General features: G+C 37.4%; 1 protein-coding gene across 2 annotated transcripts in view; it reads left to right on the top strand.

Moving 5' to 3' along the window:
- PDE10A (phosphodiesterase 10A) overlaps positions 1 to 14,659 on the top strand; it is a 195,931-nt gene that overhangs the window by 156,042 nt on the left and 25,230 nt on the right. For both annotated transcript variants that reach the window (XM_075088069.1, XM_075088068.1), the window contains 6 exons: positions 2,897 to 2,948; positions 6,445 to 6,587; positions 8,762 to 8,854; positions 9,493 to 9,679; positions 11,325 to 11,467; positions 13,546 to 13,629. In XM_075088069.1, the coding sequence (XP_074944170.1) occupies positions 2,897 to 2,948; positions 6,445 to 6,587; positions 8,762 to 8,854; positions 9,493 to 9,679; positions 11,325 to 11,467; positions 13,546 to 13,629 (702 nt within the window). The remainder of the gene's footprint in view (positions 1 to 2,896; positions 2,949 to 6,444; positions 6,588 to 8,761; positions 8,855 to 9,492; positions 9,680 to 11,324; positions 11,468 to 13,545; positions 13,630 to 14,659) is intronic.

Genomic DNA, 14,659 nt, shown 5'->3' with positions numbered 1-14,659 from the left:
GTCTTTTGCATTGTTTTTTTTGCCTTTTTTCCCCTCTTCTGTCAGGGTTAAACATGGCCCTCTTTTGAGAAGTTCCAAATAGGCCTGCTGTCTCCTTTCATGTCCAATTTTAGAAGGTTTGAAAGGCCTTTATGAAAAACTACTTAGCTTGCTTCCGCTTCCCTCCCTCTTTATTTGACATGTGGATATACAGGCACACACATGCTTAAGTATACACACCTCAGGGATATATACTTGAAGAATCAGTGCTGCCACACAATTGTTCTTCCCCTGCATTTTCTGTAGACTTTGTTTTCATTTTCAAAGACTGTAACTGCATGTAGTATGTTTTCTTTTAATTTCATGTCACAATAAACACAAGATCAAATTGAAAACACAGTAAGAGTATGAAAGCTTGGGCTTAGAATTGCCAAGTTGGTTTAGTGTCTTTGGTGATTTGTTCTTCCTTCATCCCTTTTTCATTGTTGCTGCTATTAGCATCTTTAAATAGTAGAGATAGCTAATAAATTAAACCACAAACCAGAGTTGTACTTTTGGTAAATCGCAGTCTGGGGTGCTTAACAGTGTTTTATCAGACTATTGGTTGAAGGATTTCTAAGTGCATCACAAAGGACTGATGACACTGTGGAAAATGAGATGTGTTGGATTTTTGCTGTTACAAACACTTCTGTATGTCTTGATGAACAATTCTCAAACTGGTGAGATTAGAGGACATCCAAGATTCCTCTGCTGTTGCTCAGGAATGCAGGCAGCTGAGTTGATCCAGCTGGAATGGGGAGTGATACACTGCAGGGATGAGTCTGTCCCTTGCAAGGAGGGCAAACTGGTTGTATCCAGATGTTTTTCCTAGCTTTTTCCCTCAGGGATGACTGTCTTTTGAATTTCAGCTTAGGTTCAGAGTGTGTCTCCTAAAGGGCACTCTCATCATTCCCTTGCCAGAGCTACCCACTTCCTGCAGTGTTTTGCACCATTATGTTCCTTTCCAGAGTGCTTTTATGTTGCCAACATCTGTACTGAGCTAGTACAGATTTACCAGAGAACTCTGGATTAATCTACCCAAATTTATGGGCTGGCAATTTACTCTAGGTACATAGTACTGAGATTGTTTTAAAGAACTTTGTAATTATTCTAAATTTTTAAGATAAAAATTACAACAGACACTGGGAATATTTAATATGTATTTATAAGAATATACACACAGAATCACAGGTTGGAAGGGACCTCAGGGATCATCTAGTCCAACCTTTCCAGGAAGACCACAGTCTAGACAAGATGGCCCAGCACCCTGTCCAGACGACTCTTGAAAGTGTCCGACGTGTCCGAGTCAACCACTTCCCTGGGGAGATTATTCCAATGGGTGACTGTCCTCACTGTGAAAAATTTCCCTCTGGCGTCCAATTGGAATCTCCCCAAGGGCAACTTGTGTCCATTCCCCCTTGTCCTCTCCATGTGACTCCCTGTTAAAAGGGAGTCTCCGCCGCCTTTGTAGCTACCCCTTAAGTACTGGTACATGGGGATGAGATCCCCTCTGAGCCTCCTTTTCTCAAGGCTGAGCAAACCCAGTTCTCCCAGCCTATCCTCATATGGCAGGCTTCCCAGTCCTTTGATCATCTTGGTTGCCCTTCTCTGGACCCCTTCCAGCCTGTCCAAGACCCCTTCTAGCCTGTCAAAAAAAACCCCTCTCATACAGCGTTATCAATTGCTAGAATTGTTTAGTTTTAACAAAAAAGAAACCCGATGTTTTGAGCCACAAAATTGTGATATCATTTAGTAACAACGTAATGAACTTAATGTAGGTAAAGACTTGCACTAGCAAGAAAATAATTAGTTTCCTCTTAGAAATGGTCTGTACCTTTTCTTTTATGGAAAGAGTTTCCTGTTCAGTGAGGAAATTGTTTGCACGCAATGTTACTGGGACATGTTGTGTATCATTTTAGAAAGGGCATAGTATGCACTGCTCTACCTCTTCATGTCCCTGACAATGTAAGACTAGTGTATTATATATCTTTCCTTTCCACTAGACCCAAAGAGAACTGAGCTGTATATATGTTCAAGGCCATGGGACAATGTCTTTCTGTCTGCTGGGAACATTGTAATCCAAGGGTTATTAAGACTTGGCATGTGGACAATTTAGGCTTCTTTTCCTAATAAGTTTGACCTTTATCTTTCAATGTTCTTGACTGTCCTTGGACAGTTACCACTTTGCTGTGAAACTGAGATACCCCTTTTTTTTTAAGTCACTAGATCAGTCATTTTCTGCAACATCAACATGCTACACCTGGGTTGATAGAGAAGGCTCCTTAAGAGTTTTACAAATTGTTGCCTTTTAAATAGTTTTAAGGGTTGGATAATATGATATGAATTTAGCTACATTACATAGTTTTTGTTAGTTCTCAGTACATAGTCCTCTATGCGTAAACCTAGTGAGATATTTTGAAATCACGTAGATAATAACATACATCATCAATGGAAGAAATTTTTTTAACCTTTTGGGTTGCTTTCCTTTTCCTTTTTACTTTTTCTTTTAAAATTTTCAGTGTGTAAAGGGTGCCAAAGCTTTTTGATACATTCTTGGTGTTGCTCAGCAGGGGCCTATTCAATCCATGATAAGCAATGTTTGGCAGTCTTTTCCTTTTCTACAGAGAAAACTCTACATATTATAGAGAATATTCTACAATCCTGTCACTGTAGGATAACGGCTTAAAGGAACAGAGCTAAGACCATTTCTCAATTCCCTTGTGCTAAAGCAAGCCAGACAGTGATTTTCAAGGTGCAGAGGTCTGTCCTCACCTATTCAGGCTCCATTGTTAAGTGGTTATGAAACCAGGGCCCATGACAGCTATTTGAGGAGTGTTTGACTACATGCCAATATTTACTGACTTCTCTTTCTCTGCAGAACATATTTTGATAATATAGTTGCAATAGATTCTCTACTTGAACATATAATGGTAAGTTGTCTTTTTCACTTCTAAGTTTATTAGTCTTAGTTATTAAAGTCCTCCATTCTCATTTCCTTGAAGTAGGACATTACATCATTAAAGTATATGCACTGTTTATAACAGACACGTAATACGAACAGTATTAACATCTCTATATGCACGAAGGTGGTGAAAATCAGCTTGATTTTTTTCATTGTCACAACTACTTCGTTTCACAGCTTTCATAAGTAATGAAATGTGACTGTCTCTGAACTAGATATTTACTATTGTGTTTTAGAGAAGGTTTGAAAATTTCAACAGAAAGGCTTCTGGTTTTATTTCAGCTCGTTGTATTGATTCTGTTTTCCTAATTCAATTTGCTACATGCTGCAAAACGCTCCTGAAGAAGTTATTGTCTGCAGGAAGGACTAGAGGTCAAACATTACTCCTAAAATATTTGTTCCAGTTGCTGAATGAGGTGTGCAAGACTTGACATCTGTTTTGCTTTGCAGAAATATTTAAACCCATAAATAGTGTGACAGTCAGTCAGTGTTTTATAAAAACCACTAAAGCCAAGTCCATTGAAATAACTAATCAATGAATTAAAGTACAGTTCAGAAACATAATTTTCTGAATCAGTTTTGAATTCAGAATTATTTCCTGAATAGTGCTTGCAAATGTGTATGGACTGGTTGTTTGTATCACATTTTGAGTGTTTGATATATGAATTATGCTTTTTAGGTTTAGCACATTCATTGCATACTGCAGTTCTTTTTCCTGAATGTAAATCTTCATCAGGTTTGTGAAACTATTGTTTCAATTTATATATTCAAAAAATTACTCTCTAACAGTACTCCAGTACTTGCACCAATCTTCAGTGTTATTCTTAGCTAGACTATTCAAAGACAACAAACTTAGAATGCAAACAATATTAAAGTGGTTTTATTTAGAAACTTGAATTAGTAATGGAAAATATTCTGCAGTGTTTGTCTTATTCTAGTTAGTACACAGTCAAGAATTCTGCACATAGGACACATTTTTGAACACTGAGTTTTCCAATTTAGATGAACTGCTTAAAAATAGCTTAACATTTAAAAGAACGGGTGTAATATAATATATGGCATTGGGAACAAATATTGATATTCTTCCCTGTTCTTCCCTATGAATAGAGGTCTGGTGGAAAACAAAATTGGCAGTAAAATACGCTTACAGTTTCGTCTTCTTTTCCAACACTTGGCTGCATTGTGATTCTGCATTTTAACCTGCATAGATGTTTCATACTCAACTTCCTTTGTAAGCTGTAGCAGTTGGCTGTTTCTTGGGCCAATTAATTTAATTAAATATTTGCACATTTATTGCCATTTTATGGGAGTGTGATTTTTATCGTCATGTGGCTTATTCTGTGTCTCACAGTACGAAAAGAGTGCAACTCAATTTCGCCTCACTACTTCACCCTTTGGTGATTGCACTTAAAGTATGATTTGATCTTGTAATAATAAAGAAAAAAGCACAGGCATTTTAGCATTCTTTTCATTTTTATTTCCATTAAAATCCCTCAGTGAAGTTAGTGGTAGAAGGGTGTTCTTGAATATAGACGCAAGGAGGAGAAGCAGAAGTTCAAGTTGCCTTGCAAATTTTCTTACCAATATGCTTGAGTAGTTACGAGCAACCTACCCAAAAGGTGGTCCCTGGCCTCCCTACTGACAATGCAAAGCATACCTTTTGTACTGTTATTCCCCTTCAGCCACTGGCCAGGATTTAAGCTAGGGCTTTAGAGAAGTAAGACTTTCTCATCCCATTAACTTTTTCTCTCAATTAGTAGTGTTCAGTTATTTTTTAAAAACATGAGTCATGACCGAGGTAAGTTCTTGAGTCATATGCATTAGAACACAAAATAATTGTACAAAATCAACACTGCTGTTGATTTTATAAAGAAATCAGATACGGTTTCTGAACAGGTGTAGAAAAGAATTTACTGGACCCCTTGTCCTTTTTGGCAGAGTTTATATTCACTCTGTTCTGAGCAAAGGAATAAATTGTGTGAGTGCTCAAGATCTTTAAACTTCTTAATGCTCTAAGTGGAAAATATTTCACAAAAGTTACCTCTTAGCTTGCAGTCTCCTGGCTTTCTACTGCTCTGATGGGGCAAACGGAGTAGAAAGCAATAGAATCTTTCCAGCCACCTATTCTGTCGGTACAGGAGTTTTGTAGAGTTGGTCTAGATGGTTTCTCTGCAGATCCCATTACACAGCTCATGTGATACGGGATTAGAGTCTCCCAACTAATGATTTGACTCATAGGTTTTTTCTGCCAAGGTCTAACAATTGCCTATTTGCATTAATATGAAATTAAATATTTTAGGGTTTTGGTTTTAGTTTTGAAAGATAAGGGCGGGGAGGAGTTAGTTCATTCATATGAAAGTCTTGAGAATTCTTAAGACATGCCACCACGATGTAGTCAGCCTCTTCTGTGGCCAAATAATTAGATAGCTATTAAATAAATTTTTAAAAAGTTGAGCGAAATCCACCTCAGATCATGCTTTACCATACAGTTACTATACTTCCTGAGCAGATAAGAAACATAGGAGACCTATCTGAGTTGGACAGAGCAGGTTCTTGAACCCGACTGTACAGCATCTTAAGATAACATGGTGATCCTCGTTTGACTTCGTTCGCTCTTTCCTCTTGTTCTCAGAAAGTCCATCATGTGTCTGAGAAACATTTCAGTGAAGAGCTGCTGTGCTCGCAGGACAAGATTCTGTTCTGACAATCACTGCTGGCTGGCAGTTAGTTTTGCTAAGATAAAACTAGCTGGTTCAAAGTATGTACAGGTCTGTTGCTGTACTGTGGTACTTTCTTGACTATGGATGGTACTCTGTGGGCTTTGGTTAGTTCACGTAGGACTCTGAAGTCTCAGCTTTTGTGCAAGAACTGTCCCTAGCCTCAGGAGGCCGCAGCCATTTCCTATACTGCTCCATAGGGCAATCCATAACGACACTTCTAATCTTTCCTATTTGGTCATTGTTATGTATTACAGGCACATTTAGCTTTTTTAGAAACAAGCACTAGCCTCTCTGTCATGTCTTTCTTTAATGGATATTAAATACCAATATATTTGCATTGAAGATAAAGACTAAAAGCGAAAATGTTCTTAGGTCTTGATATGCTATCTACTTAAAATCAAGTAAAGGTGAATAATATGTAAGCATAGTACCATTTTGAAAAACATTCATTGTACTTGAAAAGCAGTGTAATAGGAAAGTTTTATTAATTTCAGTGAACATTCAAGCCTCTGCAGATACTCCTGCATTTCTCAGAGAAAATAACACTAATTTACAAAAAAATACTGAATAAAAGACACACTTTCATTTTTAATTGTATCCTGAAAGGTTGCTGTGAAGGCGGATACTCCTCCTGGATAATTTCTCAAAACTTTTATCCTCTAGGAACTTATGTTTTTATCAAATAAATGACTGAAGATTGTCTAACTCATGAGCATTAACTCTAGTTTTGTTTTTTGTCTATAGATATATGCAAAAAACCTGGTGAATGCAGATAGGTGTGCACTCTTCCAGGTTGACCACAAAAATAAGGAGCTGTATTCAGACCTTTTTGATATTGGAGAAGAAAATGATGGGAAACCTGTCTTCAAGAAGACCAAAGAAATAAGGTAAGAGTAGCTAGCAGAAGAATGCAGTTTCATTATAACTACGGACGTGCAGGCATTTTATTACCCAGTCTCTGTGCCTATCTGCAGGTACCCTGACAATACTTGTCATACTGTGATATCATTCCCACCAGGACCCGCCTCCAGAAGGTAGTACTTCTGGGAATGACATTGCAGTGCCATCGAAACAACGTCTCTGAAGCTATAACGTCACTCCTGGAAATGCCGTCTTCCGGAGGCGGTCCTTTTGGAAATCATGTTGGGAAAAAAACAGAGGTGTTCTGAGGTAGGTAAAGGTGCAGGTAAAGGTGCACCTAATCCATAGTCTGCCAATATGGGACTTTTTTTCCCAAGAGGGTTCCCAAGAGGAATTGAAATTTGTGCGATTCAAGCACATCCAAAGCAAGGAAATCACAATTTATACTTACAGATGGATTAGGCATGTGTAGAATCTAATATGGGCTGGTCATTGATTTTGAAGATTCCAAGTCCAGTAATTTAGTTTTGCTTTTTCTTATGTGAATTTAGAGTATTTTCAAACTTTTAAATAATTGTGACTCTCAAAAATGCTTAAAGTGGTGAATTTGAAAATGTATACCGGCTTGTAATGAATACATATGATTCTCTGCCTAAAACTGATATGTATTTCTGCTCCATGTCACAGGTACGCAATTTTTACACATATGCACATTTTTTTAATGAAGTAAATATAATATTCACTTTTCAAAAATTCTGAATCCTTAATAGATACAGATCGAGATTTTCAAAGACACACAGGTTTTAAACCTGCAGCTTCTTAAAAAGAAAGAAGCGTATGACTAAATAGCCTGCACTAAAATTTTGTTAAAATACTCAGCGTAGATTTTCTCAGAATTTTTTTCATTTCCTGCTTATACTTTTAAAGTTCTGGGCCAATATGAGATGTGATTCATGTCTTCACTTAGTCTCCTTTAGGCAAACTTACTCCCACTTACTACATTGTGTAAGTGAGAGTGGAAGGAGTCAAAATTCATGCAATTTACATACTGACAAGCAAGGAGGTTGTTTAAAATGTAGAAGGTGGACTGCTTTAACATATGCTTTCTTACTCCTTCTTGATAATTGTTTGTCTTGCTTATATCTTTCTGCCTTTTCTGTATGAAAATTATTGAAATGTTGACTCTGAGTGCAAGGGTGTGAGCCATTTCACGGGTGCTGTATACTGAAAGAGAAATACAACATAAATATCTGTAAGAAAATGACACTGAGTCAGGCAGTCATCAGGAAGGAGCCTTAAGTAGGTGTGGTGTGTGTATTGTAAGAAGCAACAGAAGAAACTAACTTAAAATCAGGTGTGCAGGGTGAAATCCTGTTAACTTTGTCACTAACTTCAGCGGGGACAGGATATTATCCGGGTGCATTTAGATATGGAAGTGTTCCACATATTATTCTTTCTACTTATTTTTCCTCCACAAATTCTTTTGTATTTGTATGTCATAACTGGTTTATGTCATAGAATTGAAAATTATTTCATCGCAAGACAGACTTCTATATTTTTCTGATTCAACTCCGGAATATATTTGTTGCGTTTAACTTTCTTGTGGTGATTAAGGGATGCAGTTAGTACCATGGCATTGTCTGCACACCCTGAGATGAAACAAGCTAGCTATTCTGAGGTGTACATGGCAAATGCATATTATGTTTAGCTTTGAAATTTCCACTGGTCTTTTCCCAAAGTTTATTTTGCCAAATCCACCTGCCCCCCTGAAGAAACGAGCTCCGTATTGCCTACGATGTGTCTAAAGAAACAATGAATATGTGAAACCAATGATAAAAATAATAGCTTATAAAGGTAAACACAAGTCTCAGGTTTTGTACAAATGTCATGCTTATTAGGCATAACCCACAGGGTTATTGAAGGCTATGAAATTTTGTCACTAAAATGGTCATATTATGGCATCTTTTATTTTAAACTATGTAGTTCTTAAAAATGTTTTCAGAAAGTATTTATTAGTATGTGATTTTTTATTTTCTTATTTATTACTAGTTGTTGTTTTGTGAGACTTTTCTCCTAAAAGCATCAAAATGACGCTGGTTGGGAACAAATATCCATTACCGTGCCCAAGACAGACTCCACTGGAAAAACGTTTTTCCAGGTGGCTCATATTGTAGCTAATACACAATTTTATTTTCTGCAGATTTTCTATAGAAAAAGGAATAGCTGGTCAAGTGGCAAGAACAGGAGAAGTCCTTAACATCCCTGATGCCTATGCAGATCCACGCTTTAACAGGTAGGATGTTATTCGTGAGACGGGAAAATAGCTCAGCAAACTTTTTACTTAAATTTACTACTTAAATTTCATATTAGGATACATTCACGGAGCTGTGATCCTCTGGTGAGGAGACAACCTATACATACCTATTTAAATGCTTTAGCCACCAGAGATATTTTTTAGATACAAATAAAAAGTATATTTTTTATCAAATATAAATATAATGGAGAAAGATCTAGTTATTTCAATGTTACGGAACTCTGCCCAGTTAGGTAGATTGTTGCTGATTTTCTTTATTAGCCTCCCTGCGGTCTGGTTAGTTTCAGAGGAGGAAAAAAAGTTCACTAAGAAATAGCATGCCTGTGTACCTGAATGTATTCTTTAATTTTATGAATAAGCTGACTATACATTTGAGGAAGTATTAATTCTTTATCTTGCAAATGGAGATTAAAGTATTAAAAAGTTCTTTCTAAATACGACACAGTAGATGGAAATATTTGGCAGCTTTGGAGGTGAACTTCTTGCAGGTACTAATTACATCTACTTTAAAACGATTTAGTATAATGTACTTCAACATTTCTGAGAATCAAGAAATAGATATTAATTAATATTATTAACTCTTTTCTCTTTTTCCTTTCTCTTTTCTGACTCTCCAGAGAAGTAGACCTCTACACAGGCTACACAACCAGAAATATCCTGTGCATGCCTATTGTAAGCCGAGGAAGTGTAATAGGTGTTGTGCAGATGGTGAACAAAATAAGTGGAAGTGCCTTCTCTAAAACTGATGAGAACAACTTTAAAATGTTTGCAGTCTTTTGTGCTTTAGCCTTACACTGTGCTAATGTAAGTTTTATTTACAGTTTTATAAGCTGTTGGTTATAATGGGAAGGCTTAGAATCCTACTTAAAGATTTTGATGTTCCAGATTATTCAAGTGATTCATAAGTCTGTTTTGTTCATTAGTGAGGAAGAAGGAATCATTGAATTCTTTGCTGACTAATTGTATTTTAAGAGGATGATAGGGATTCATTTGACGCTTTCTGAAATAATTGTTCTCTGGATCCATCAATTTCATGTAGCTAAACTGAGAGCTCAAGCTCTGAAGTGTGAATGATATCTGTCTGTCTTCTTTTTCCCATTAGAAAGTATGATTCTTATTTACTTTCATAAATTCAGATCACATGTTTTACAAATTTAACTGGGGGATGGAGATGTTATGTATTCTGTCAATTCTAGATGCTTAGTATTCAAAGGTATCAAGTTATACATTTATATGATGTGCTATATAATCATAATTATCTGTGCTTCTAGATAAGAGTAGATAGCTATTTTTGTTTTCAAATCCTTTATTGTCACAAAAATTACTATTCCTTTAGGAAGCGTAAATAATTTAATGATCATTACTATATAAGTAAAAACACACAAAAATGCAATAGAAATGCAATGCGGAATTAATGAGTCATATTCATGGGAGGTAAGATACAATGCAATGCCTGTTAAGCCTGGTGATTTACATTAAGCCATTCTACCAACATCATGCTGTCGGTATACTGGGGCAGCAAAGTAGCCTAACAATTACTTAACCTTGTTCCACATGACTCAAGGCAAGTAGAAGGGCCTGCATAGAAATGAACCAGCTCAACATGAGAAAAAACTCCTTTCCTGTGAGAGTGCCAGAGCAGTGGCACAGGCTGCCCAGGGAGGGTGTGGAGTTTCCTTCCCTGGAGACATTCAAAAGCCGCCTGGCCGCGTTCCTGTGCCCCCTGCTGTAGGTGTCCCTGCTCAAGCAGGGGGGTTGGACAAGGTGATCTCCAGAGGTCCCTTCCAACCCCTACCATTCTGTAAAGTTTGGGACTGTGCAATCAGTCAATTGTGTGTGAGTTCACGCTTTTTAGATGGTGAATGTTGCCATCCAGGCCATACCACTCCAGAAGATTATCTTTACTAACAAAATTGTTGTGTTCTTACTTGTTTACAAACCGTGCCGTGCCTGCAATAGCTGTCTGAACCTCTCAGTAATTAACTGCACTTATTTTTCACTATTATTGCGTAGTAATCTAAGTATGATAAACTTCTCATGTACTTCTTACTGTGTATAGGTAGCAGTTATTTGTACCAATTACTAGCCGAATTCATGCAGTGGCACAAACTGTGAATTGTGCTCTGTTACCAGTTTTCCTTCTGTTAGCATATTTTAAGGGTCTGAGATCTGAACTTTGATTCTTTTTCTTGGGAGACCTCAGACACAATGAAAAATCAGCCAAGCCTTAGATGTTTACCTGAGTGAGTAGATGCAGAATGATGTGATAGAATGCCTGGTTTTCCAGAAGTACTGAATTTTGAATAATCTGTTGCTTTTCTAATATGTGAAGTTGAGCAGCCAAAAGCACTGTTTTTGCAGATTTGTATTTTAAGAATAAGTGCTTGAATAAAGGCATGTTTTTTCCTTTATTAAAATTTCACATTAATCAATTACTTCCCTTTTTCAGATGTATCACAGAATTCGCCATTCAGAGTGTATTTACCGTGTAACAATGGAAAAGCTATCCTACCACAGTGTTTGTACAGCAGAAGAGTGGCAAAACCTCATGCACTGTACACTGCCTCCACATATTTATAAAGAAATTGAACTGTAAGTACTTTTCTCATATAGCATCAATCGCATCTTGCATCAGTCTGTGAAAAAGATTATTTTTTTTGTTCACACACGCAACTACCACCACCCCTCCAAGTGTAGTGGAGGGTTTTGTAGGAAGCACTTTTATTATTGAACTATCCCAAAATCACAGGGGTTTATCTCTGGCTTTCTTATGCATAGTTATACTTAGTGACCTGTGAACAAAATGTATCTATCAAAAATGTAAAATAATACCTACTCAGAATGGTAGCATTTTCCTCAGGCATGGGTAGCTACTGTAGTTGCTAAAGTATGAGTTTATATCTAAGGATTGTAGAGACGAGCTTTCTCTCTGATAGTCTGAAGTCACCAACAGGTCAGAGCCAGAGAGGAGGCTGAGCTGGAACATCAGTAGTTAAGACCCAATGCGTAGTCTCATCCCTTACATATGTTTTAGAACAAAAGATTCAGGTCATTCCTGGGATTTTCTGGGTTGTGTGTTGGTTTGGTTTGGGGGGGGGCAGTGGGTTGGATTTGGGGTTTTGGGGGCTTTTCTGGGGGCTGTGTGTTTTGTGCATCTGCTTGTGTTTCTTGAAGGAGGGGAAAAAGGATACAGATCTCCAAACTTCTGAAGATAATTGAGGTTTTGAATCCCAGGTGCTAGAGTTTAGAGTTTTAGCCTAAATTTGGAGGCGGACTTCCCATCCAGCCTGTTAGGCTTTCTCTGAAATAATTCAGTTTCAACTCTCAAGGACCTCTGAAGATGTACCTCTATCTGTTTTTATCAGTCAGTCCCTGCTCAGTGCTAACACTGGGAGTCATCTCATTTTTCAGTCATTGTTTCTGGCCCAGGTCAATAAATTATACTGTAGTGACCAAGTGCCTAAAATCAGGACTCTATGATATTGAGTCACAAAATCCAAGTTGTCTTTGCAAACCTAATCTCCAGAGCTCACTCACTCCTGTCAGGCACTGAGCATTGTAGCTCTGAGAGAGCAAGGCATGCAAGCGTATGCTTAACAGGGTCTGCTTACAGGTAAAGTTCGTTACATGCTGAAGTGATTTGCTTGAATGCCAGAGTATTAGCAGCTTGCAGGATTACACCCTAATAGAAGCTTATTCTTTGCAATACAATTTCTTGTGCTTTGTTAGATGGTATTATATAACCTACCTCCTCAGCACAAATGGCTTTTACTTGCAAAGATGACAGGTTTCATTCTAAATTATATTAACATCCTTTAGCTTGAGGAATCTGAATGCATTTAACCATTTTCCAAGCAATTCAGCTACCTTCAGCTCTCTTGTACCTGCTGTGCTGTTCAGTATGCCACGTACACGCAAGCGTTCAGCTGAGCTCGATGGAAAGTAAATAGAAGACTTGCAGCACAGCCCGTGCAGGGAAAGGGGTTAATTAATAATCAAAGGACAAACAGTTCTGCTGAGTGGGTCCTTAATATTAGGCCTAAATGTTGATATCAGGAGAGGGGAGAAGTCCTCAGCTAATGAAACATAAACAAAGTGGTATGAAATGTTTGATTTTTTTAAGTTTGGGCTGAATTTCTATTAGCCAGTAAAAGTTGATTTTTTTCATTCATCAAAATTAGAGTGAATGTCCCCAAATCTGTGACAGAAATTATTGAAAAAAAAAGCCAGTAGTAGATATATCATTAGAGACACCAGCTTTACAATTCCTGAAAGGAAAGTCTGGAATATTGTAGGAGTGCCTGTAAAGCCCTCATCATCCCTGTATAACAAAGGTTGTTGTACATTACTTAAGGAATGTATTCTTAAAGATTCATGTTTCTATTAACTAAACAAAGCCAAAGGCTAACCAAGGGCTAATGGTTGGACTCGGTTATCATAAGGGTCTTTTCCAACCTAAGCGATGCTATGATTCTCTGAGTGTAATTCCATTGACCTTAGCAGAAATGTATTAACTTACATTGCTGGAAAATATAGCCGTAAAGTCAGTGTTCTGTGTATATGAAGAAACAAGTGAATGCTGTCTGATACACATTACCTAGTTGTTTTCACTTGCTTTTAGTAAGAATGAAAAGGCGTTTGTCTTTACTAAGCTGGAACTTTCTTCTTAGATATCACTTTGATATCAGTCCATATGAGGATGTCTGGCCTGCCATATTTGTCTACATGGTTCACCAGTCCTGTGGGACAGCCTGGTATGAAGTACATGATTCATTGCTTTCATTGTGTTATATACGTGTTTGTTTATTATGGAATTTTGAGATCATTATTTTCTAATTCCAAGGTCTTATTTCCTTTGGAGTGTATTTACTATGTCTGGCCTGTACAGGGCTGCAATAAGCAGGCTGGATTTATTGTCCCAGTTTCTTAGTCTTCACCTAATAAAATTTGGGAACAGCCAAGCAAAAGAATTCATGATATCATCCAAACAGTTGTCCTTCCAATATATAGAAATATTGTTTGGTTCTGAGATTGAGGTTGCTTTTCAGACAGAAGGTGGTGAAGATATTAAAGGCACTCTTGCCAAAAAGGAGGGAAGGTCCATGAATACTGATTTTTAAAATATATAGTTGCTGAAATTAATATAGTATATGGGTAAAATAATCCAAGGTTAGATCTTATCTTGCTAAAATATATCAGTTACCAGCATCATTGTGCATTAATTATGGAAGTGGATGATTTTCACATGAAATGTTTCATTTATTGTCCTTTCTCTCAGTGTCCATTATCATTACTAAGATCAGTAGTCTCTTGGGAAAGTATGTCCCATTGCTGAAAGAAGGGAGCTGCTCCAAATTACAGAAAAAAGCTACAGATGGGCAACTGAAAGGGGAAGTACCTCCCTGCAAAAAGGAGCAACATTTGGGAAACATTTGCTGGTGACTGTTTCATCATAGTATCTGCACGAATCTCCATGCCCTCAAAGCATACAGTCAAAACTGAGGGTGTCTTTCCCATGTCTTCTTCAATACTGCAAAGGGGGTGACTGTTCTTAATACAGTTCTCTACTGCTCAGTGTAGTTACCTGTTTCCATTCCTGACTGAGTGGCTCTGGATGCAGGACTGGGGGTCAGGTTTTCAGCTAAGTTCTGTTCTTTTCCCTCTCTGTCCCCCAGTCTACTCAAGGAGTAACTTTGATGGGAAAGAAATGATAATGGTATCATTGATAATGATATTCCCTTTGGCTACACTGTACTATCCCCTAGTAACCATAGAGTTGATATT

Source organism: Phalacrocorax aristotelis, chromosome 3 (assembly GCF_949628215.1).
Source record: "Phalacrocorax aristotelis chromosome 3, bGulAri2.1, whole genome shotgun sequence".
In the NCBI taxonomy this organism is placed as follows: Eukaryota; Metazoa; Chordata; class Aves; order Suliformes; family Phalacrocoracidae; genus Phalacrocorax; species Phalacrocorax aristotelis.
This window is presented reverse-complemented; position numbering and strand designations above follow the sequence as displayed.